Below are 23,619 nucleotides of genomic sequence, written 5' to 3'. Positions count from 1 at the left end.
TACATCATATCATTTGTCTTTTCATCCTGTCCTCCCTCAAATTATCAAATATATATTACTGGGCCGGGTTCAATTCGGCCTGATTTTAAATAACATTGAACCCGAATTTAAATTCGAATTTAAGCTCTATTCAATATTATAACTGAATAAAAACTAATACATATTAATTAGAAATATTATTTTAATTAAGTTATATTAAATTTTTTTAAATTCACAAATTATATACCGCTCAAAATTAAGTTAAAGTTAAAAAAATTTAACTTTTAAAGTTAAACTTGAATTTACTTCAAATTTATTTAACTAAAACTCTTTTTTAAAATCGAACAAATTTAGTTTAAATTCACCTTTATTATAGTAATTTTAACTGTGAAAGATCTATAAATTCATTAGATTTTTAATTAATGATGACAGATTTTCAATTACTTTATCTTTTAAAACTCAATGGTGGTTAGAAGAGAAGCGTACGTTTTGGTTGGTACTATTGGAAGCATAAGATTAGCATCACCACCGGCTGCTAATTGAACAACATATTTTCTAACCATTATTAAGAAAAGGGGCCTTATAAACCTTAGTGTCCACTTAGTCATGCTTGAACGGAGACATCAAATTTGGACCTTCCTCATGAAAAAGGCCAATAACTTGATCCGAGGTATTTGAGCCGTCTGATTAGCATACTTTTGGATTATGTGAATTTTATAATCTGATCAACAATAAGTCAATACATGACGTGGTGTGATTTGTTGACCAGGTCCCACTATCTTTCACGTAGTTTGAGTTTTAGATAGAAAAGAGGTCAGAGAAAGTCAAGCTCACAAGGGCGCCATTAATATATAAACCCTTCACCAGACCAAGTGCGCTTTGTTTTTGTTTTTATATATTTCATTGAAACCTTGCGTGTTTTGATTGTCTTTGTGGGTTTGTGTGTGTAATTTTGAAGCAAGCAAGAGCCGCCATGGGAAGAGCTCCATGCTGTGACAAAGCAAACGTGAAGAGAGGGCCATGGTCTCCTGAAGAAGACGCTACTCTGAAAAGCTATGTTGAGAATCATGGCACTGGTGGTAACTGGATTGCTTTCCCTCAGAAAGCAGGTCACTTTCTCTCTTTCACTCACACACTCACTCAAAGAAATGAATTTTTTTTTTAATTGTTGTTTGGCAGAAAATTATTGTCATTCTTCCTTTATTTGTGTTTCTATATATATCTGATGAAAGGTTCGGTGAGTTAGCTAGGCTGAGCCTAGTTTCTTTAATTTTTCACAACTCGACAATGGAAGAAGAAGGCGAGCCAGTGTTTTTCATATTTTTTCCTTTACCATTTTCCCTTAAAGTTTTAACAGATTGTTGCAGCTTTTCTGTTAATTTGTACAAGGACTGAAAAGTTATTTCTTTGCTTTTTGAATTTGTACTATGCATTGATTTTTATAAGAAATGTAGACAGGCTACTGGAGTTTGTCTTCTTGCTTTATGGTTTCCAGTTTTCACTTCATTCTCATCCTAATCTTTTTTCCTGTCACAGGCCTTAAACGATGTGGCAAGAGTTGCCGTTTACGGTGGCTGAATTACCTGAGGCCTGACATCAAACATGGGAATTTTACTGCAGATGAAGATCAAATTATATGCACTCTTTATAGTCAAATGGGAAGCAGGTAGGTCTTTATAGTCAAATTATATGTTTATAGAGATATAGAGTTTGATTTTTCAACTAATAATTACACCCCACTTGTGATTTTTGGCAGGTGGTCGATCATAGCTTCTCACCTGCCTGGAAGAACAGACAATGATGTGAAAAATTATTGGAACACCAAGCTAAAGAAAAAGATACTTGCAGGAAAAATAGGCCTCATCGAAGACAAGACTAACAAGTTCCCAACTAGCAATCCATCTACTTTTCTTGACTCAACACCTTCACTGTCATCCGCTGCAAAATCTGAACCCTATGATACCCAATTTTCAGCTTCACAAAGTCAGTTTTCTTCATCACTATTACCAATTTTAGCTGATAATGGCTATGGACTTTCTGTCAACACACAAGCCATAAGTTTAGACCCAAATCAACATCAGTTTCCTCTCTCAGAGTTGGGTGGCACAAACTTAAAGAACAGTCCCATTGTTACATCCTCTCAAGAGGGTTCAAGTGTTTCAGAATCAAATAACTCCCTTGCCATGGACAACGGAGGTTTTGTGGATTTCAGCTTTGGAGTTCCTCATGAGTTTGTGGGCAATGGGTTTTGGTTTCAAGAGAAAACTGGTGATGATCATCATTATCATCAAGCACCCTTCAGTTGGTATCCAAATCTAGATGATTCTTCATATGCTGACATTAAGCCACAAGGATTGAATCAAAGTGTTATTAACCAATATTGAAAGTGGGAGACAGCTAATGTAGAGAGACTTTAATATATATATATATTCTTCTCACATTCAATACATGCATGTTTTGTGTGCATGGTTTAAATATGACATTATTTCAAAAGGAAGTTGTATAAAATTGAGGAATATGGGTGTATATGATGTATTATTATATGATCGAGTGATATTTTATTATTAATTTTAAAATTATTAAAATATATGATAATATATTATTTAGATATTCAATTAAATATTTAAAAATAAATATAAATAATTTTATTATTATTTTCATTGCGGGTTGTTTTTTCTGAAAGATGACAATTTGGTCTCCTCTCCTATAACGATAAATATAAGGGTAAAGATGTTTAAAATCTCTATAGTTAAAAGATAAAGATAAATGTATTCTTTACTTATTTTCTCGTTAGTTATCCACTCTCTTATATATTTTTTAATTCGTTATTTGTTAAATTATTTTGACAAATATATTTTATATATAATAAATATTTTATTATTTATTTAATGATAATAGGATAAAGAAAGTGTGAAAATGTTGCTAATGGAAATAGAAAGAGAAAGGGAGAATTTTTTTTTTTGGTGAGATAGAGGTTTTTTATTATTTTTAATTAGAAATAAAAAAATTATCTATAAAAATTAAAATTAAAATTAAAAGTAATTGATTTTTACCATTCTGTTTCTATCTCACTTCGGAGTTTTGAATTTTGATTCAGGAGATGGATGGGACGACGTCATTATGTCTGCCCGTTCCTTGTTTGTCAGTGGTCACCAAAGTTGCACGGGCCTCTTATGGTCATCCATGGCTTTTTCAAACCTCCACTATGTATGTATATTTATAAATTACCCAAAACGTCCCCGTCAGACGGTAACCGCCTAAGACTCTCTCTCCCTCAAATTGGCACCGTCTAGCATTAATATTTATTTGAATTTTTATCTTAATTTTTTAAATGGGATTATTTATTGACTTGACTGACCACAATAAAGTAATCCGTAAATGGCATCACATTTACAATATAAAATTTATTTTTTCCCTTTTTATTCTCCAATTGTTTCAGAGACGCCTGAAAAACCCCCCACTGTTCCAAACGCGCAATATTCGCTGGGATGGCTAATTTGAAAGGCTTAATAAGGGTTAATTTTGTTTAACCTAAGTTTGACTATTATTACTAATATTAAAATTATTGACTACCCATTTATGGCCAATATTATATTTCTGAGCCTCAAGAATAGATGAAACTTGTTTTTTGGTAAAACGGGGCAATAGGTGCCCCATAAAATATGCTGTCTATGGTTATAAATATTTTAAGATATATAATATATATTTTATAATATAATATAAATAAAATATTTTTTATATATATATGTATGTATGTATGTATGTATATATATAGTTTTATTCCTCGGCAAAGATTGGCGTGGTCGGACAATATTTTGTTCTCTCTTCTGTGTTGACTTGAGCAATAATTCATGATGCATTTCAACCATTTCTTGGTGGCGTTACTTGGGGCATGCTATTCCTTCTTAATTAAACAAAAAGACAACTACCCACTCAGAAAAGCCAATATATAGGACACTGTTCCCACCTGAAATTAGCCCTTTCTCGTCAATAATTGTATTGCATGGAAAGGAATAAATCCCAGAATAGACGAAATAAACAAAAGCAATATTGAGTAACATGGGTTTTTTCGATATTTATAAAATTTTGATTTCTTTAATATAGTAATTATGAGTCTGATTATTATATTTTGATGTTTATCCATTAACAAAAAAATAATAATAATAAATAAGTTCAAAGGGTATTTGAAAACACAAATTCAATTAATTATATGAATATTAACAGGGAATTAATTATATATATAATAGACACAAATTGAAAGTTAAGCTTCTTTATAATATTAATTTGAATGTTATTTTAAAAATAGATAACTTTCTTGCAGTTTTTCCAATATAGCTTTTGCTACAAGTAAATCAAAAGACTATCTTTTAAGGAGGACATCACGCTATTTGTTTATCTATAATTGTGTAAAATATTCCAATTGGACATCAATATCGTTCATTCTGACAGCAAAATATATTATTCAAGTTTTGATTTGTTCGTCCTCCGCTTTGAACCGTTCAGATTGTTATTTGCGTATATATGTTTTCCAAAGTTGGTTGTCTTTACTAAAATCAGTTCCATTATCTTAAAACAGATTTCTAATTAAGCTTAAGAGTTCCATGGATTATCATGTTGACATATTTTTAACACTTCTCTCTGTTTTTTTTTTAATCAAAGAAACTTTGTTTAGTGATCGGGCCACACCCATTTTCTAAGTAAGTCAAGAGGGTTTTGAACCAACTTAGCTGGGTGGGCTGGAGAAGCAGTACTCCCCCAACTAAGTTCCTTCAATCACTTTCTTTCATACTCTTCTGTTGCATTGTCTGCTTATATTTGTTTTAGCCTTAACAGTTGACACGACTGCGCTACTCATTGCATTTAATTTACTTCACTGCCCTAACTACAATAAGATTGAGTGGCCAGCAAGACAGGACTCCTTCACCACTGACTTCTCCTCCTCCTTCTCATCTTCTTCATCCTCATACTTGAATGGATTCTCTCAACTAGACCCACATACAAAGAAACCCGACTCATATCAGGTCCCAGCACTGCCATAAAGACAAACTACTGAGGGACAGAGTAATAAGCATCTAGCATTCAAAGGGGTTCGAATGCGAACAGGGGGACACAGAAAGAAGAACAAGAGCTGGCTTGGCACTTTCTCCACCCCTGAAATGGCTGCCTACACGTGCACACGACGTGGTAGCATAAGTGACCATCAAAGGCTCCTCCGCGCCTCAACTTCCCCAAACTTGGAGGTCCTTACCCTGACAAACCTCGAACTAGAGGTATTAAATGGATTAATTTAGATATGAGTTTTTTAGTTTAGTCTACTTAGGTTAGATATAAAAAAATTTGATTTGTTCTAAAACTACGAAATAAATAGTTTATACTTTGATATTATATAAATAGATTAACTTATCTAATATGACCCATTATTAAAACGGGCCAAAATAACTAAAAAATTAATTATATATAATTTAAAAAATAAAATATTTATTTTTTGAATTGGTTGATGAGCTTTTTATGGGCTAACTTGTTAAAGGCTCAAAGGGCTTAAATCATGCCTTGTGTCATGAAATTTAGCCATGCTAGTCTAGCACGAAAGCTCACCAAGTGGTGGGTTTTGACACGGTTTGACACATGGATCTAATAGGTTGTATCAAGGCCAATCTGATCTGATTTACTTTCACCTTTGCCTTTAACCTGATATGGGAAATTAAAAGGATTTTAAGTATAATATAACTTCACTCTAAAAAGGACTTTTAACATAATACTAAACCTTGACTAATCTAGTTTAATTAAAGGATTCATAAATTAATTAATTTAAATGAAGGACTTTAACAATAACCGTATTGGATAACGTTTAATTTCATTTCTTAATCTTAAAGTATAAGAAATCGTATTGTATTAAATTTTGGATAGGATTTAGTTATTCAGGCTTGGATTAATTCATATTTCAAGGAACCCATGCAATATAACTGCACTTTATTATAAATGTTTTTTAGTAACTATTTTGAATAAATGAAAAATACAAATTCATCATTCTTTAAAAAATAAAAATGATGCAAAGAAAGGTTTGCAGTATTGAATAATTATGTGAACTGTACCATGAAGGAATCTGAAATGTAATGTGACTGCTTAATATTACAGAGGAACGGAGAAAGAAATATTAACTTTGATATGAATTTAGAATTATTAATTCTATTAGAGAGAAGATTTTTTAATAAAAACAGAAAAAATGATGAGGACAAAAAATATCTTCATACTTTGAGACAAAGATACATACGTCTCCTTCTCACCCCACCACTGTCTCTGTTATTTTATATTAATATATTTATTTAAAATATTAATATATTCTTATAGTTTTAGTTTATGTTTTTTAAATTTATTTATATTTTTGTTGTGAAAATTAGAATAATTAATATATAATATTTATGATATTTAAAATAATGGATCAATTTTAAATTTAGTCAATTTTATTATTTAATATATTTGTGTTACCTTTAGAGTATAGGGGTAGGAGATTTTTTCTCACATCAATGAGAAAGAGTTTTTCTTCGTGAGGAAACGACAAAAAATATTTATTCATCTCCATAGTGAGGACAAGGATAGGGATTGAAATGCCGTCTTTACCTTTTCTCATTGCTAATTCCTAGATGAAGGGAAGTAACTGGGTGTCTATGGGAGTCTATGAGACTGTTAATGTAATAGTTGTGTTAAGTTAGAGAAATTATGTTAATTTACAATTATATTAATAATAAATACACTTAATTATTAAAATAATATTATATGGATATATATATTTTTATATAATTTAAATATATAGATAATATATTATCATATGAATGTTATTTTATGTTTAATTCAAAATAATTTAATTATATAATTATATATTTTTTATATATCTAAATTATATATTTAAAGTATATACGTATACTTTAATTGTAATTATTAACATAAATTTTAAGATCTATAATATTATTATTTTAATTTCCATCAATTATGTTATTAACTTTATTTTAAAGACCATTTTTTTTAACGTAAGCTATAGAAATCCAGTAATCAATCAATTATTCTATTGATTTTCAAGCGGTGAATTAACACGCCCCAGTTCCCTCCTAAAGTTGGGAAATCATTGTTTCCACCCACTAAATTCTTCAAGGGATGGGCTTATTTCCTATCCGATTTATACCAAAATATTATAATATCCGAATTGTTTGGAGGGAGGTTAATGGCCGGCGCGCGGATAAGACAATACATGGAAGGTGGGGATATTTCAGAGTATGGTCGTTGTGGTGTTATTATGAAAGTGGTAGGGCTGCCGCATTTGACACCGCAATGTGAATTTTGTGGTGGAGGTAGAGTTTTCCATTTAATGTTGAGTGAATAATTAGATTAAATTTGGTTTCAGTAAATGATTTTGGAAAAATTGGTGGATGAGAGAAGTTGAGAAAAAAAGGAAACAAGAATGTTTAAGAGTGGTAAGAGGGGAAGGAGGGAGCGTTTAATATAGGGTTAATATAGTAATTATAGATCATAAAAATTAACAAAATTGATAAAATATTATATTTAAAAAAAAAAAATCTAGATTTGAGTCTTTGTTATCTTTGTAAAATCTTAATTTATTTAATATAATAATTATAAGTTTGATTATTATATCTTAAAATTTATTCATCTAATCAATTTGAATGGAGTTCCCCTAAAAAAAAAAAAAAAAAAAGGTAATTGCAGTTTATGTATTATGTCTGACCTCAAATTGTGTTTACGAAATCAGGTTTTTGGTGGAAAGAGTGGATAGAAGATATTTTGGGCAAACTTTGGGTGGGAAAATGTTAATCAATTCTTTAAAAAAACGCGATACGGTTAGAACGCCGTCGTTTTCATAAAAAGATTTTGTTTTAATGTCTTTCGTCCTGGTATGTATGCAAACAACAAATCGACACTGATTACCTCTCTCATCCTTGCATCCAACACCAATCCAAGATCTGAACTTCGTGATATTAAAGGTAGATTTTACAGTGAATTAATTTATGCATTTCATTAATAGACAATCATCTCAGATCTAAGGTGTAATTTCTTTATAGTGTAATTTTTGTCATAATTATTGCAGATCTATCGTCATGGATTTCATGAAGGTCATCGATCAGACAGTTCGTGAAATGTGAGCTCCTTTTATGTTTATTTTGTAATTCGATCAGATTTTATTCAATAAAATCGTCATTTATTTATTTACTTTTTGATTGATTTATTTACAGAAAGAGAGAAGTAAATTTGAAGGTTTTGAAGGTTCCGGAGATCGAACAGAAGGTAAGGCATTCAATTTCTTTACTATGTGTTGATTTATTTATTTTGCTATTGTTGCATGCGTGACATTTTTATTGCAATGGAAAACTCTGTTGAGGTTGAAATTTTCGTACGATATGTTTAAGCTGAGCCAGTCAAAATAGGTTTCCCAGTTTATTCTACTCTCGAATTCACTTATGCTTCAGGTTTTTATTTTTGATAGTTGTATTTGATTTCATAAATTAATTTCACTTTGCCATTGCTAAAAAAGGTTTTTTGAAACGAATGCTTAGTTTTTGTACTCCAATTTTGTTTTATAGTTTATGGATTGAAATCCAAGTTGCTATGGTGCTATTAGAAATAGGATATGTGTAATTTTTGGAAAGTAGACTTAGTTAATTTATCTGAACTGTCGTACTTTATTTTTATATATGACATATGTTCACCTATTTAGAGAATCACCATCTTGCTGTTTTAAAATCAGTTATTAATTTGTGAAGTGATGCTTCTATTTGTCATAATATAATGTCTCTGTCTTGTTTTCATTCTCATAATCTGATGGATCAATTTGGAGTTCTTAGGTAATTATAGGTATATATTACAGTATGCCAAATATACCATAACTTTGTGGGGCCTAGATTGGCTACAATTGAAGCCTGTGTTGTGTTGATGATATGAATCATTCCTGCCATTATGCGAGTCTTTAAAGATTTTTTAAAAAATTTATTTGTAGTTTGTTACATGGTTTTTTCATTATTAATACAGGTATTGGATGCGACAGATAATGAACCTTGGGGTCCTCATGGCACTGCATTGGCTGAAATAGCACAGGCCACTAAGAAATTGTTAGTTTGTGTAAACTTTTTGCAAGTAATGATGCATTTTTATAGAATGATGTCTTTTTTTTCCAATTAACTGATTGGTTACTATACCCAGTAGCTCTGAGTGTCAGTTAGTGATGAATGTTCTGTGGACAAGATTGGGAGAAACTGGCAAGGACTGGCGTTATGTTTACAAGGTAGCATATTCCTTCATTATTGCGGTGTCAACCTGAAGACTCATATATACAAAATATTTTATACCCGTTTTCCATCTTTACTAGCTTAATTACATCTTTAAAGCTCTAAATATGTGAAACTACTCCTTTTTCAGGCATTAGCTGTTATAGAATATTTGGTTTCCCATGGATCCGAACGTGCCGTAGATGACATAATAGAACATACTTTCCAGATATCAGTAAGGACTATTGTTTTAAATTCTCCTGAGTGTGCCAATGCAATCCTTTAACATGTTTGGAATCAAGTTTTATTTTGTCTTAATTCTGTTCACTCGTTATCTGTTCTGCATTGGTTAGTCTTTATCAAGTTTTGAGTATGTTGAACCAAGTGGGAAGGATATGGGGATTAATGTGCGGAAGAAGGCAGAGAACATAGTGGCTCTTCTAAACAACAAAGATAAAATACAAGAAGTTAGAACTAAAGCTGCCGCAAATCGTGAAAAGTAAGTCATAGGTATAGGAGCTATAAATATATTTTAAACTTCAGCTTCTACAAATTTTATTGCTGCATTTGCTTTCATTATGTTAAGTATGTTTGCATGCCGCTGTCCTTAGGTACTTTGGACTTTCATCTTCTGGAATAACATATAAGACTGGCTCAGACTCCTCTTATGGTAGTGGAGGCTTTCAGAGTAGTGATCGATATGGAGGTTTTAAGGAGGATAGTTATAAAGAAAGGGATCGATATGGAGAGGAATTGTTTGAAAAGGATACCTATGGAAATTCACGCCGAGGGGATGCAAGTGAAAATCAAGAGAGCACCTTGAAGAGGAAGGGGTCTTTGCGGTATTATCTGTCTTGGGCTTTATTCTGTTATGATACATATTTTCTCTTGTACCTAGAGGGAGAGGGAGAGAGTTGATTGAACTATGCTCTCACTAAGTGTCTGGAGTTTATCTTTGCCTCTTAAAGTTATTATATTGTTAATTTTACAATGTTACTTACGCAGAAAGGGTCAAGATAATATTTCATCCAACACATCAAAATCAACAACAAAATCAAACGACTCAAATAATTACAGTTCAATTCCTTTACAAAGATCAAGCGTTCCATCAAATAATGATGATGATGATTTTGATCCTCGTGGGCTTTCTAGTAACAGTAAGTATTCTATGTGCTGGTTATGTTGTCTACTTCTTTCCTTCAATTAATCAAAATGAAGCTCTGTGGGGTCAAATACGTGTCTAGGTTGTTTGATATAAACTGTTCGGTTTATCCCTGCAATCACATGTCTGTTGCCTGCTCTTTATGTTTGTCTTGTCCCTGCAACTGTTGCCTGTTCTTTATGTTTGGTTTGTTCCTGCAATCCCATGTCTGATGTCTGTTCTTTTTTATAGTTTAGAGCTTTTCCAAAGAAGGGTATCTTACTTTGACAGATATGTATATTCAATATAATTTACATCAAATCGAGAGATTGTGATTGAATAGACTGAAAATGAAGTTTAAATGGTTGCTTAACTTTCCATTCTTAGCTAATGAGGATATGATTGGAATGCATAATCATTAGTGGGTTGAGGAGAGGGATGATATAGAAAGGTGTGGTTGTGATGGAACATGTGAGGCCTAGGTAGGTTCTTTCCCCACAGCTAGGGCTCTATATTATTGATAGTTTATATGGTAGTTGCATATATGTGCCATAAACTTTCCCATGACACGTGAACCTTATGTAGTGGCTGATTCTGTTTGGACAATGTTGTTGTTTTAGAAACTTGTTGAATCAGATGCATTTCATACTGCTGCACTAATTATATATATTGATTTGATACATTTTACTAATAATATATATGTGTCGTCTTATTTGACAGAACCAGCTGCTGGAAGCTCTAAACAAGTGGATCTATTTGGAGACAGTTTGATTGGTGACCTTATGGATGCACCAACTTCTGCTCCTGCAGAAACATCTGCAATGAATGGCAATTCCATGGAGGTTGATCTTTTTGCTGATGCAGATTTTGTATCAGCAAAACCTCAGCCAGAAACAGGAGCAAGTTCTGAGGCTAAGGTCAGATTCTTATCTAGAACTGTAAAGCATGTTCATGAATGTCTTGTTTACTCATTATGAAAGGAAAACTAAGAAAGATGTTATGAACTTCTTGACTTTGAGAATGTCGTGTCTCTTATATATTCAGTGAGAAGTTTACTAGCCACAGTCTTACGTCAGGAAACATTAGGTGTTGATGGTAATTGCTCATCAAATGTGTTTATTCACCATTGAATGTTCTACTTGTGTAAGTTATGATTGATACATGCAATTATAGGGATTCATATATTTTTGCATTCAAGTTCAATGTTATTTTGTCAATTACTGCCATATATCTGATGATTTGGGATTTACCCACGAAGGTATAGAGTGGTGAATTTTATGTTTTTCTTGGATTGGATACTGACTTCACAATAATAAGAGTTGACACAAAGTAGAAGAATATTTGCTTGAAAGTAGATAAATATTATGGTTGCTAAGAGATGTATTTATATGCTTGAGTAGGACTTCGGATGTATTCATTCTCCGTTTGGTCCTAAACTAATTTTGTTTTTGCACTTATTTTTTGTAATGACCATTCATGCAGACTGAGGTTGATCTATTTGCTTCGCAACCTGCCATGTCATCTCCGGTTCCTCCACCAGTTGATTTTTTTGCCACCTCTGAGCCAGTTGTGCAGCCACCAGCCAAGCCTTCAAATCCAGAACCAACATATATTAACATTGTTGATCCATTTGCTGCAGTTCCACTAAATAATTTTGATGGATCTGATGTTTTCGGTGCTTTCACTTCTAACTCCAATTCAGTACCTACTGAAGCCACGCAAAATACTACAAGTGATTCCAGTCTTAACAACTCGGGTGTAAAGTCTTCATCAGCCGCAGCTACTCAAACTAAAAAGGAAGCTTTCCAAGTGAAATCTGGAATATGGGCAGATTCACTAAGTCGTGGAATAATTGATCTGAATATATCTGCTCGTAAGTATATTTTGATGCCACCTAAATTTCCTTATGCTTGCATTGTTCATGTGCAGTGTTGTATGCTGTATTTCTTCACATCTATTAAATAATATTTCCATATCTATATTATGTTGCTCAATATTGTAAACTTGCCTTCATGGATCTATGGTTAGACAAACTTCTTCCTGTATACATTTGATGGTTTGACGATGGTAGCGGATCCAACTTGTGTGTAAAAAATATGATGCTTAAGTCTCAGTTTGGGGTTAAAGCATGGAATCTGCACAAAACATTGTCGCGTACAGATATGGGAGGGGGGACCTTGGTACATGATACGTTTTGTCATCTCTATATAATTTTTTTCTTGTGAAAGTTCTGGGAATAGTTAACAACTGACATGTTTGGCTGCTTCCATGATGACGAGATCAATACTGTTTCATCAACACAAATATAAATGATTGTAGGAGCACCTTGGCAATATTCCTTGTCACTGCCCGTAAGGATAGATGTAGTCCTTTGGGCATAGTAATTTGCATGCAATTTGTGTTTATATACAGACGTTTTCCCTCTCTGTGTGTTTACATACGAGTATTCAACTACCTAAGTTTATCTCATGAGCACATTGCTTTGTGGACCTTGCAGCCAAGAAGGTTTCATTGGTTGATGTTGGTATTGTGGGTGGACTGAGTGATGGGGCAGACGAAATGGCAAAGGGCCCTCCTACTTCATTTCACATGGGAAGAGCAATGGGCACTGGGTCTGGCCTCGGTAGATCTGGGTTTACATCTTCACAGGCAACAGTGGAAGATGACTTGTTCTCAAACCTTGGCAGCCAACAATATCAATTCGGTGGCAGCTTCAAAAAGTAAATTTTGATTTTTGGTTCATGTAACCAGTGCATTCTTCTCAACATTCTTTTGCTCGCTTGGCTAAGGTATTTGAGGTGTTGAGCGTATTCGTGTGCTTAATTGTTCTTGTTCGTAAATGCATGAAAAACAATATGGTGACTTAATTATTGCATGATCATAAGGAGAGACTTTGGTGTGTTGCTGTATGTTAAATTTAATTGGCGAGTTATTCTATGTAAAAGTACCGTAAAGTCCTGATGGCCCAGTTTATTAATTTTTCTAAAAAATTCATGCCAACTTGGCTACTTAAACAAGTAACAGGTAAACATTTGGCTTTTTTTTTGTTTTTTTTCCCCATAGGAACATGAACACTTTAGTAAGATGGTCTTACCCAATATTTTTTCAAAATGAGCTAATAAAAAAGAACCATTGGGAAGTAGAAATGATTGTTTTTAACTTGTAATTATCTAGAGTTGAGTCAAGCAGGGTAAATTTGAATTGAAATTGAAAATAAACTTAATACGAACGAGTTTAAAATGAATTTAATTCAAATAGATACAATCTCAAATTTGAGTTTGATCTTAAAATTGAGTTTGAAAGTTAAATATTTTTGAATTTGAATTTAAAAGGGGTTTGACTCACCAAGTTTATGAGTTTGAAAATAAGTATATGAATTCAAATTTCACGAAGAACATATCAAGATTGTTCTCTTGATTGTGCCACAAGATTTAAAATTTGATCTGATCAATTCAATCTTAAAAGAGTGATAAATTAACACTTATTACACCAACTTTATAAAAAGCGATAAATGTTGACTAAATTGTGAGACAGAGCTAATATTTGATGTGATTTATTTAACTTTGAATAATCTCAAAAAAGTGATAAATTTAATGTTTAATTTGATATAATAGATTTATTCTTGAATAACCTCTGAATAAGTAAAAAATTAGTGCTAATTGTAGGATTAAAATTGAGTGAATTAAACAGTAAACAATAGCGCCGTGCAATTAGATATTGATATAGTAATAAAAAATATTTATATATAATTTTATTTGTTAAATTTTAGTTATTATACGAATATATTAATATCTGACGGAAGCAAAAGGAGTACATGATTCTAAATAAATATAATTTAGCAGTAACTTTATTTTGGTAAATATCACTGCCAAGCCAAGTAAGGGAGGTAAGAAATTTAGAAATAAAAAAAGAAGCTGACAGCAAATCCACGTCATATTTTACTAGAGAGAAGGCGGTCCCGGCTTCTAGTTCTAGGTCTATCCAAAAAGGACCCACTTACCCAGCACTTTTCACTTTCCCTTTTCTGAAAAAACGACGATCTTCTTAGGAATCCCTAACCGACCCTGAACCAAGCCCCTTTTTTTCCTATTCGAATCAGTTCTATTGACCCATTTTTCGGGTCTCCTTGTTAATGGGATTTGTGGGTGAATTTATTGTGAAATCTGGTTGTTGTTCTAGTTGGGGTTAGTCAATTTGAATTAAGGAAATGAAGAGAGGGAAAGATGATGATAAGATCATGGATCCAATGTTCCCTAGACTTCATGTTAATGATGCTGATAAAGGAGGTCCTAGAGCACCGCCCAGGAACAAGATGGCTCTTTATGAGCAGTTTAGTATTCCCACCCAGAGGTTTAGTCATGCTGCTTGCCCTCTGTCTTCTAACAATGGTAACTTGGTTACTCCGGGTTTCTCAAGCCAGGTGACTTTTTCAATCTTTATGTCTCATTTATTCTGTTTGGTTTAAAGGGCTCTTGCGCTTAACTGTTTAGATTAACGCGGTTGGTTCACCAAGGATTTGCTATTATTCTGGCATTAACATCATCAAATAATTCTTGTTATTGTTGATCAAGTAGGCAACTATGTACTGTTGTATTGACTTGATTGAATTTTGGTTGAAGAGAGAGATTTTATTTTGTAATGGCAGTTTATCTGGTTATTGGTATTATTTATTGGAGGTTGGTCATCTGACCTTGTATTTTTTGTTATGGGCTGTGAACTTCTGGCTGGAATTGTATGTATGAGGGATCAGTCCCTGTGTAGTTCTTTAAAGGATAATGGGCTGATTTTGATGATCAATTCAACCTTGCAGGGGAGTGGTCGTGAAAGAAATATGCTTTTCCCTCCTCCTGTGCAACCTTCAACACCCACTCATCAAGCTGAGAAGTTACATGGATGTCAGCCTGCTGGAGCAACTTTGAACACTCGTTTAGCACAGCTTGAGGAAAAAAAGAAGATAGGAAATGATGATGATTTTGCAGTTCCTGTATTTGCTCACCCCGAAATAGATCAATGCCATAGTAAAACCCAAAGTGGCATTCACAGGGGAAAAATCTCTCCTGTGAGCCCAACTTATCCTGGTCACTTAACGAATTTGCAAAATATTTTTGATAAGGATGCAAAAAGAAGTAGTTCCTTGGTTTCTAATCCTAGACATGAGACTAGACACCAAGGTGAAGAGAACCCCAACATTTGCACCTCGATTAGCAACCATTCAGTAAAATCTTTTGCAAATGAATCAGCCAGAGATAGAGTTGATGGATTTGCAAAGGTAGCTAGTGCATTACCAAGTCAAGAGTATGTAGATCTCCCTGGATCTGATCTTAGCAGATTAAACAGCAGTAATGCTTTGTTACAACATGAATCTAGAGCTGGGTTGCAACAAAATGACCGTGGACATTGTGATGATGATGAATCTGGGAGGGATGCTGAGAAGGAAATTGTTCCCCAGACAAGAAGTGGTGCACATACAAGGGAAGAGCATGGCAGTCCTAACGAGCCTGTTATTGACAATGACTATAATGGAACCAATACATGTGGGTCACCACAGTTTAGAAATGGAGACAAAAGCGATGATGTCTCGGACACCTCCATGGTGGATGGTATATCGGGCTTGGATATCACTCCTGATGATGTTGTGGGAATAATAGGTCAAAAAGATTTCTGGAAAGCTAGAAAAGCAATCGTCAAGTAAGTCTTTGTGCTCATTATTAGCTTCTGAAATATGTTTCATCTTGATGTCCTTATATTTGGGGTTGCAACATATGCTATGGACATACCTGAATTAAATATGTTGTATATATAATGACATTCTAAATGGCATTGTTGTTGAAGTCTAGTATTTTATTGGACAATGTGATATTTATTATAGAGTTCTTTTAATGGAAAGATACTGGCATTCCATATAATCCTAATTGGGTTCAATAGTAAATTTCTATGAGGACACAAATGAAATCTTCTTTTCGTCTACAAATTACAACTTTGACAACCCAACTATGTCATTCTCACAGTTTTGCTGCTATTGAAGAAGATCCAGCTTTCTTGTTAAACTCTTGGCTATTTTATTGCAAAGAAAAATGACGCTCCCCTGTTAGATATTGTGAATGATTTGCTGTGCTTATTGGTGTTTTTTCACTCATTATTTTAAGAAATGTTAAAAAAAAAAAAACTTTGATTGTCTGCTTTGTTTTTCTAATTTGATGGACTTTAATATATGCGATTTTTTCCCTAGAATGGAGAAACAATTATTGTTCTATAATCTAAGAAATTACTTCAGCAAGCTACCAACATTATTAGACTTGTATATACGAAATATAGTCTAGTAGGTTGCTACAATTATCTATTTTCTGTTATTATTGTTCATAATTTCCTCTCACAGTGAAGCTACTAATGATTTTGAATGCAAAATAGAATACTAACATAAGTAGTTTAGAAAAAAATTTTGTTTTTCCGCTGAGTTGAATTGAGGGACGGAGAATTTATGGCATAGAGTCCTGTAGTTCCTCTTAAAAGGCCCTAGATAACATTTTTAATGGTGGATCATCTTACAGCAGGGAAATGGACATTTTAATCGAGATATGCAAGGTGACCCCTGAGACAGCAGATCTTTTCAATTTACTGTTTTTTCTTTCATCTGTCTGTGGGGCATTTTCTTGTCTCGGTGTGATATTGCTTTTTCCCTGCAATCCTGGGAGTTTATCTATTCACAGCACTTGAGGGCCTGGAGCAGGTGGAGTATCCCTTGTAATGTTGGGTGGCTCTCTGAAGAGAAAAATGGGATTATATCAATATTTGACTGTGAGAAAAAATTTTAGTGGATATGGTGGCAAAGAAAATTTTGCTTTCGTGTGGTGTTTTAATTTTTTATTTAAGGCAAATTTGGTGAGGTAGTGATTCATAATCTTTTGCCGTTTTGCTTCTGATATTTTCCAGTCATGTACTTTTGATGTAATTATACAGTGCTATTATTTCTGATAGGAATTTGTGCTTCATCTATCCAAAAAAGTAAGGAAATGCATTGTGAATACTGTAAACTATAAATCTTTATCTTGTATCTAATTTTATGCTCTATTCTATCTCAAGGTATTCTAGTTTTATATACAGTTGATGGTACAATTTTTTAGTTTCTAATAAAATTCCATGCATTTTTCATGGAGGTAATATGTATAATTTTCAATCTGAAGTTATTTTTTGTGATAGAAGTTGCTCGTTCTTTCTTTCGATTTGATATTGTTGAACTGATGATATTATTTGAAAGTATTTGCAAGCATTCATATTGGAAACTTGCGGAAATTTTGGGGGTGGTAGTGTATATTTGTTTGTGGCCAGGATACTTTCTAGTTACAGTTGGTAGAATTATATTGTGCAAGTGTAAAAGGTTTGACAGAGATTGGTGGCTACATAAACCTACAGAGTGGGTTTGAGCTTACTCAAGGAGATAAGTGAGGGCAGTTGTACCTACAATAGTCCTCATTGTATATACCTGCAGTATGGATGTGGTGAAGATGTGAGGGTGTAAAGAACTTTATTCATTCCATGAAGTTTTGTTAGGGAAATTTAAACCTTCAGGCCAATTAAGTTTGTCACTTTGCTCTAGCATCTGTGCTGGCAGTTTGGTGTGTATACTAACTTTTCAAAATGATGCTCTCTAGTGTCATGCTGCACATTAATTTCCTTTATCTTATTATTTCTTCTCTTCCTGGGTAACATTAATTAAGATTCTTTTTATGTTTTCTGTGCAATTTTGTTTTTGATTAAATTCCCGTTACTCTCTACAGTCAACAAAGAGTGTTTGCGGTTCAAGTATTTGAGTTACATAGACTGATTAAGGTGAGGTTATCCTGCTGTTCAGTAGCTTATGCTGGTCCCTGGAGGGATATGGAATAGTTTATCCATCAATTTTGTTTTTAGATCGGAATTAGCTCAAGTTCTGAATTTTAACAGGTCCAACAACTGATTGCTGGATCACCACACATATTGCTTGAGGACAGTGCCTATCTTGGCAAACCTTCTTTGAATGCTTCTCCAGCAAAGAAGCTTCTGCCAGAGTATGTTGTAAAACCACTACCTCACGTCAAATGTAGAGATGATTCTGAGAAGCCTAATCATAAGATGGAATGCTCTGCGGAAAATGCAGTTGGGAAGACATCTCTTTCTTCTGTGAAAAATGTTAGTCAGCCTTCAAATTATGGGCCTTACCTTGCAAACCCACCATCAGCACCCATGGCTGCTGATTCCAGAATGGGCCCATGGTGTTTTCATCATTCACCTGTGCATCAGTGGTTAATTCCAGTCATGTCCCCTTCTGAAGGGCTTATATACAAACCATGTCCTGGTCATGGATTTATGGGAGCAGTTTGTGGGACAGGTTGCGGGCCTTTTGGGTCAACTCCCCTGTCTGGTAACTTTATGAATCCAGCCCTTGGAATGCCATCTCTTCATCCTCATCAAGGGATTGGTGCTATACCGGGTGCTCATCCAGTTGGTCATAGTTACTTCCCTCCATATGGCATGCCAATAATGAACCCATCTATCTCAGGTTCAGCAACTGAACAAAAGAACCAGTTTGCTGGACCTGGTCCACATGGTCAGTTATCTGGAGGGGGAGCTAACTTCAACATGCAGCACAAAAGCTCAAGTAATGTTCCAGCCCAGAAGAGTGGAGCTATTCCACAAGTAATGCAGTTTCAGGCATCTAAAGACACAGAGCTACAAGGAAGTACAGCTAGTAGTCCAGGTGAGAGAATACAAAGTGAAGGGACAGGTCCAGCTGTTGAAGGAAGAGATTCACTTCCACTTTTCAATAAGGCTCCAGTCATCCAAGAGGGAGTCCCACAGCCTCATGATACAGACCAGCCAACCAAAGTGATCAAAGTCGTGCCTCACAATCCTAGATCAGCTACTGAGTCTGCAGCTCGAATTTTTCAGTCTATTCAAGAAGAGAGGAAGCAGTATGACTCAATTTAGCTTGCTTGTGTTGAACAAACTCTTTACTGGATTATGATCTGATACTATCTGCTTCGGAATGTTGCCTGGTAATTTCCCTCTACCTTTTTGGGCATGATATTTGTGATATAGTTTATTCACATGTAGATATATCTCTAGAATTACAAGAAGTCAGTGTACTATGAATATTGCTTAAAATCGATACCAAGTAGAGGGAGATCTGCTGAGGGGACTATGGTGTCTTACTCTTACAAACGTGATAACTAGTTTCTCTGTAACTGCCTACCTGTCTCATGTTGTAGACTATGTATTGTGACAGCTGTAGTAAAGAGCACTAGATATCATCTTCTGAGGTTTTCTTGTATTTAGTTCTTTAGTGATTTTCTTTATATAAAGTCAAATGTGGCTTTGGTTTGGCACGATTGTGCTGTTGCTTTCATCATTGTGAGATAGGGTTGTGTTGGTGCACGGTACTTCTGTCTGTAACATATGAATTGGCTACTAAAATATAGCAACTTATGAAAATGGTGGCAAAAAGGAAAAGGTTCAACACAACTCTGGAAAATTGCAAATCCCATTAGTTAATGCTGTTCAAATCACAATGTTGATTGGCAGATTGCTAACGAGTTGCTTGCCTTGTAGAATACAATCATTAATTCATTGAAGAAAATATTATTGGTAGTTGAATAACCATTTTTAGCAGCCATTACAAAAGCTTTCAAGGGCACCTGTAACTTCTTCCAGGTCCTCCAAAATACAATTCAGGATCCTCAACATAATCTGAAATATAGTAAACATCATAGCAGTTGTACTCATCTGCATAAGTAGATACCCATTCAGGGAACTTCAAGATATGAGAATTATCAAGAATCCTCATCCTCTTTATGTAACCTGAATTGCCGAAAATTGGGTCTGCATATCGTCCATTTCCCATTTCTGTTGCAGTGTGGGGAGATCGCCCCAACTTTAAGCTGTATACTTCACCTCCCCATTCAACACTCTCTGCACCACTTTTAATCAAAGTAAATAAGCCATGAGGCCAATATCCCACATTGATTTTTTCTCCATACTGCACCCACCAATTGCTCGTATTAGGATCCTGAAATCAAAGGATTTTAGAAATTCTGAAGATCTGAGAACAGAATATCAATCAATGCATATTCAATGAAAGAACAGAAGTTCCGTTTTGCTTTACCTTAAATATGTATATAGTTATCTGGTAAGGAAGGCCGTCAACTACTGAGATAGGATAAATAGATGCACCAAGCGCAATTTCGTTGCTAGTTTGAACAAAACCAGGGCAGGTAAGATCAAAGCACCCTGTTTTTTTTGATCCATCAACCTATGCAACAAAGAAAGAAGTAAAATTTTCGTCTACCTAGCCGTAAAAATTATAATGGCTTACTGTTGACAAGAACTTACGGTCCAATATACATACAGTCGAGTCTTCTTATCCCCGTAAACTCTGGGATTTACCTGACAGATTAGAACAATAAAACAGGGTTTATGGTTAGCAAGTGCTGTAACTGATGAATGGCTGAACTGAGAAACAATTGAAATTAAGAATTCTTATGCATACTAACTGCCCATCCAGATTCAATGCTTTCAAAATCGTAGTAAGGACCGCTTTGGAGACTAACTCTGGAAGTACTGAACTCATCGTCAGATTCAACAAAAGGGTCCCAAACTTTGATGTCTGCTTTAGCTCCAGAATAAATATTCCCTAGTGTAAGCAGCATTGCCTTCTAATTTACACAAATTGAGCCAAATCAGGTAAAAAAAAAAAATCACTAGATCTCTGAAAGTTCAGGAAAATTCGGATGAGGAGAGGATTCTAATACATGTATGTTAACTAAACAATTGGTTCACTGAATCATACCGAGCGATTTGGCAGTTGAGTGTTAGGATTCTCATCGTCCTGAAGCTGCTTAGTTGGATGAATTGACTTATACCTTCTATAAGCTTCAGGAGAATTAGCTTCAAGCAGTCCATTCTGAATTCTTCGAACTGGCACAGTTCCTTCAGGGCAAGTTCCATTTTTCTTCCATATTTGTGATGCCAGAGTCATGGAAGATCGATCATATCTATTCCTTAACGTTTTGCCCCTTACCGGTCTTGTTGCCGCCATTGGCTCTGCCGTTGGTTCATAACTGGGAGCCATCTGTAAAAGCATAAGCATATGCAATGAATCAAAGAACATCTTCAAGGAAAAAAAGGTGAAGTATATTGAAGCAATAATCATTAATTTCAGGGGACAAAGTTTAATTTCAAACCTGGATTTTATGATCCCGTAAAGCAGGATGAGCAAATGCTGGCTGCTTGTAAATGTCAATGCAATCAATAATATCCCCGTCTTCACTCTGCATACATTTACAAAAAAATGTCACCCGACAATCCAAGGCCATAGCCAGCACCATATAATTTTCAGGAGTAACACAATGTGCGCAAATTTAAGTACAAATAATAATATATCACCAGTGACTGGTCCAGAAATGAAACTTAAGGGGTCAAGATTAGAAATATTAATAAATTATAATTCAAAATAAACACAATTAGAGTTAGATCTAAACTAAATTAATTTGATCTCATAAATTCGCTTAACTTGGTTTAGATCAGTTTAAATTTATTTAATTTGAATTCAAGCCAAAAATATTTAAAAATTTGACTCATTTTTTAAACCTAATTGAACTCAAGCTAGGAATATTCAATTTGAATTCGATTCGAATTTATAGCTCAAATATATAATTTGGATTTGTGTTTGACTTGAATTTATGACTCAAATTAGTGGTTTGGATTTATAATTCGAATTCATGAGTCATTAATAAATTGATATTATTTTACTCAAATAATGAAAAAATGATATTGTTTTGTAAATGAGTTATGAATTAAAACTACGAATTTAAACTACAAATTTGAGCTATTAATTCAAGTCATAAATTCAAATTAAACTTAAATTGAATTGAATTATTTTTTATTCGAATTAAACTTGAGTCACAAATGGAACTAAGTAGAACACTAATTTTTTTAAAATAAAAAGAAGAATATATCAATTAAAATATATACGAAGTATATAATAAAATTTTATCTAAATTTGTGGGTTTTTTAAAAAAGTTAAGGAGGGTAACCCTCTTTGACACCTCTCCGTCTATCACTGTAAATCATTATATAATTGAATATAATTTTATTTTTAATTTAAAATTTTTTAATCATATAATAATATATTATTATTTATAGTATAGTTTGTGGGCATTAATGTAAAACCATGAACAGAAACTTAGACTGGGAAGAAGTTAAATGTATAATAATACCTGTATGTTTTTCACAGAGTGCCTTTGGAGGAGATTTACTTTTGTTCCACCTTCCAAAATCTTCTTCCCAGAAACTACAGAAATCATTCCAAAGAGAATTAGAACAAACCCATTAAATCCCAAGAGATGAGAACAGAACCCATTTCCCATTTTTTGTTTTTTTTCTATATAGTAATATCTTCCAAGAACAAGCCTCAAATTTGTAGTCTTAATTATATTATTATACTTGTGCATGTGGTTATAGATATAACAAAAAGAATGCTAAATTCATATTTATTTAGATCATGCATAAGTTAAATTGAAAATGCCTTAAATTTACATGATTTACCGTCTAGTTACGAAGATCATGCGTAAACTAATTCAAACTTTGGCCTATATTTACATGACTTACCTTCAAGTCATGTTACATCAATGGTAAGACCCTGCGCAAATTCTCTTTTTTACATGAATAGTACGACCCTGTGCAGAAAACTCTTTCACATCCACTTCTAATTTATGTTTTCAATATTTTGAGCAACGTTAATTGTAATTTTCTTTTCAAATAATTTGAAAACGTAGATATTTGTGTTATTATGTAAACGGGTATTATTTTATGATCAAAGGACTTATTCCTATCTAAAGTATTTTATTTTTTCAAGTTTTTATCCTTTAATTTTGAAAATCTTATTTATTCACTAATAAACGGTTAAAATTAACGAAATTCTAACTTCTTAAAATTTATCTCATTTTTCTTCTTTGAACCCTAAAAACGAATTATTTCGCCCTCAGATTAAGTTTTAAAAAATGATATTTTTTCTGTAAGGTTTAGTTTTTAAACTTTGATAGTATTGTTGACGACCTCTCCCTCCCAAATTTTCTTCTCTCTCTGATGATATCTTTTCTCTCACCTGGATCTTTGACTTGCAAATTTGAAATGCTTAAAATACGCTGGTCAAAGGTCTAAGTGAGTTGAGAGAGATTTTAGAGGGAGAGGTCGCTA

General features: G+C 33.6%; 4 protein-coding genes across 6 annotated transcripts; 3 read left to right on the top strand and 1 right to left on the bottom strand.

The window, feature by feature from the left end:
* The first annotated feature begins 825 nt into the window (after positions 1–825).
* On the top strand, positions 826–2,529 carry LOC123194368 (transcription factor RAX2-like). The gene is made up of 3 exons (XM_044607554.1): positions 826–1,088; positions 1,516–1,645; positions 1,736–2,529. Exons 1-3 carry the CDS (start codon positions 953–955, stop codon positions 2,361–2,363), a joined length of 894 nt encoding a protein of 297 aa, XP_044463489.1. The 5' UTR covers positions 826–952; the 3' UTR covers positions 2,364–2,529.
* Positions 2,530–7,811: 5,282 nt separating this feature from the next.
* LOC123193953 (clathrin interactor EPSIN 1) lies at positions 7,812–13,406 on the top strand. Of its 3 annotated transcripts, none has more exons than XM_044607035.1 (12): positions 7,812–7,970; positions 8,075–8,125; positions 8,220–8,271; positions 9,013–9,092; positions 9,187–9,265; positions 9,400–9,483; positions 9,602–9,747; positions 9,860–10,090; positions 10,254–10,405; positions 11,110–11,306; positions 11,872–12,262; positions 12,887–13,406. In XM_044607035.1, the coding sequence occupies exons 2-12, from the start codon at positions 8,085–8,087 to the stop codon at positions 13,111–13,113; spliced, it is 1,680 nt and encodes a 559-aa protein (XP_044462970.1). In that variant the 5' UTR covers positions 7,812–7,970; positions 8,075–8,084; the 3' UTR covers positions 13,114–13,406. The 3 variants fall into 3 exon arrangements, with proteins under 3 accessions (XP_044462970.1, XP_044462968.1, XP_044462969.1); XM_044607033.1 differs by having other exon boundaries at positions 9,184–9,265; XM_044607034.1 differs by having other exon boundaries at positions 7,826–7,970; positions 8,049–8,125; positions 9,184–9,265.
* Positions 13,407–14,369: 963 nt separating this feature from the next.
* LOC123193950 (protein EARLY FLOWERING 3-like) lies at positions 14,370–19,771 on the top strand. The gene is made up of 4 exons (XM_044607031.1): positions 14,370–14,809; positions 15,200–16,077; positions 18,165–18,216; positions 18,331–19,771. The coding sequence occupies exons 1-4, from the start codon at positions 14,597–14,599 to the stop codon at positions 19,351–19,353; spliced, it is 2,166 nt and encodes a 721-aa protein (XP_044462966.1). The 5' UTR covers positions 14,370–14,596; the 3' UTR covers positions 19,354–19,771.
* A 192-nt stretch (positions 19,772–19,963) lies between these two features.
* Positions 19,964–21,733, bottom strand: LOC123193951. The gene is made up of 6 exons (XM_044607032.1): positions 21,606–21,733; positions 21,212–21,493; positions 20,916–21,077; positions 20,755–20,808; positions 20,528–20,674; positions 19,964–20,431 (listed from the first exon to the last, which is right to left on the bottom strand). The coding sequence occupies exons 1-6, from the start codon at positions 21,696–21,698 to the stop codon at positions 20,051–20,053; spliced, it is 1,119 nt and encodes a 372-aa protein (XP_044462967.1). The 5' UTR covers positions 21,699–21,733; the 3' UTR covers positions 19,964–20,050.
* Positions 21,734–23,619: the final 1,886 nt, after the last annotated feature.

Source organism: Mangifera indica, chromosome 13, assembly GCF_011075055.1.
Source record: "Mangifera indica cultivar Alphonso chromosome 13, CATAS_Mindica_2.1, whole genome shotgun sequence".
Classification (NCBI taxonomy): Eukaryota; Viridiplantae; Streptophyta; class Magnoliopsida; order Sapindales; family Anacardiaceae; genus Mangifera; species Mangifera indica.
Note: the sequence above shows the minus strand (reverse complement) of the source record. Positions and strands in the feature narration are given on the sequence as shown.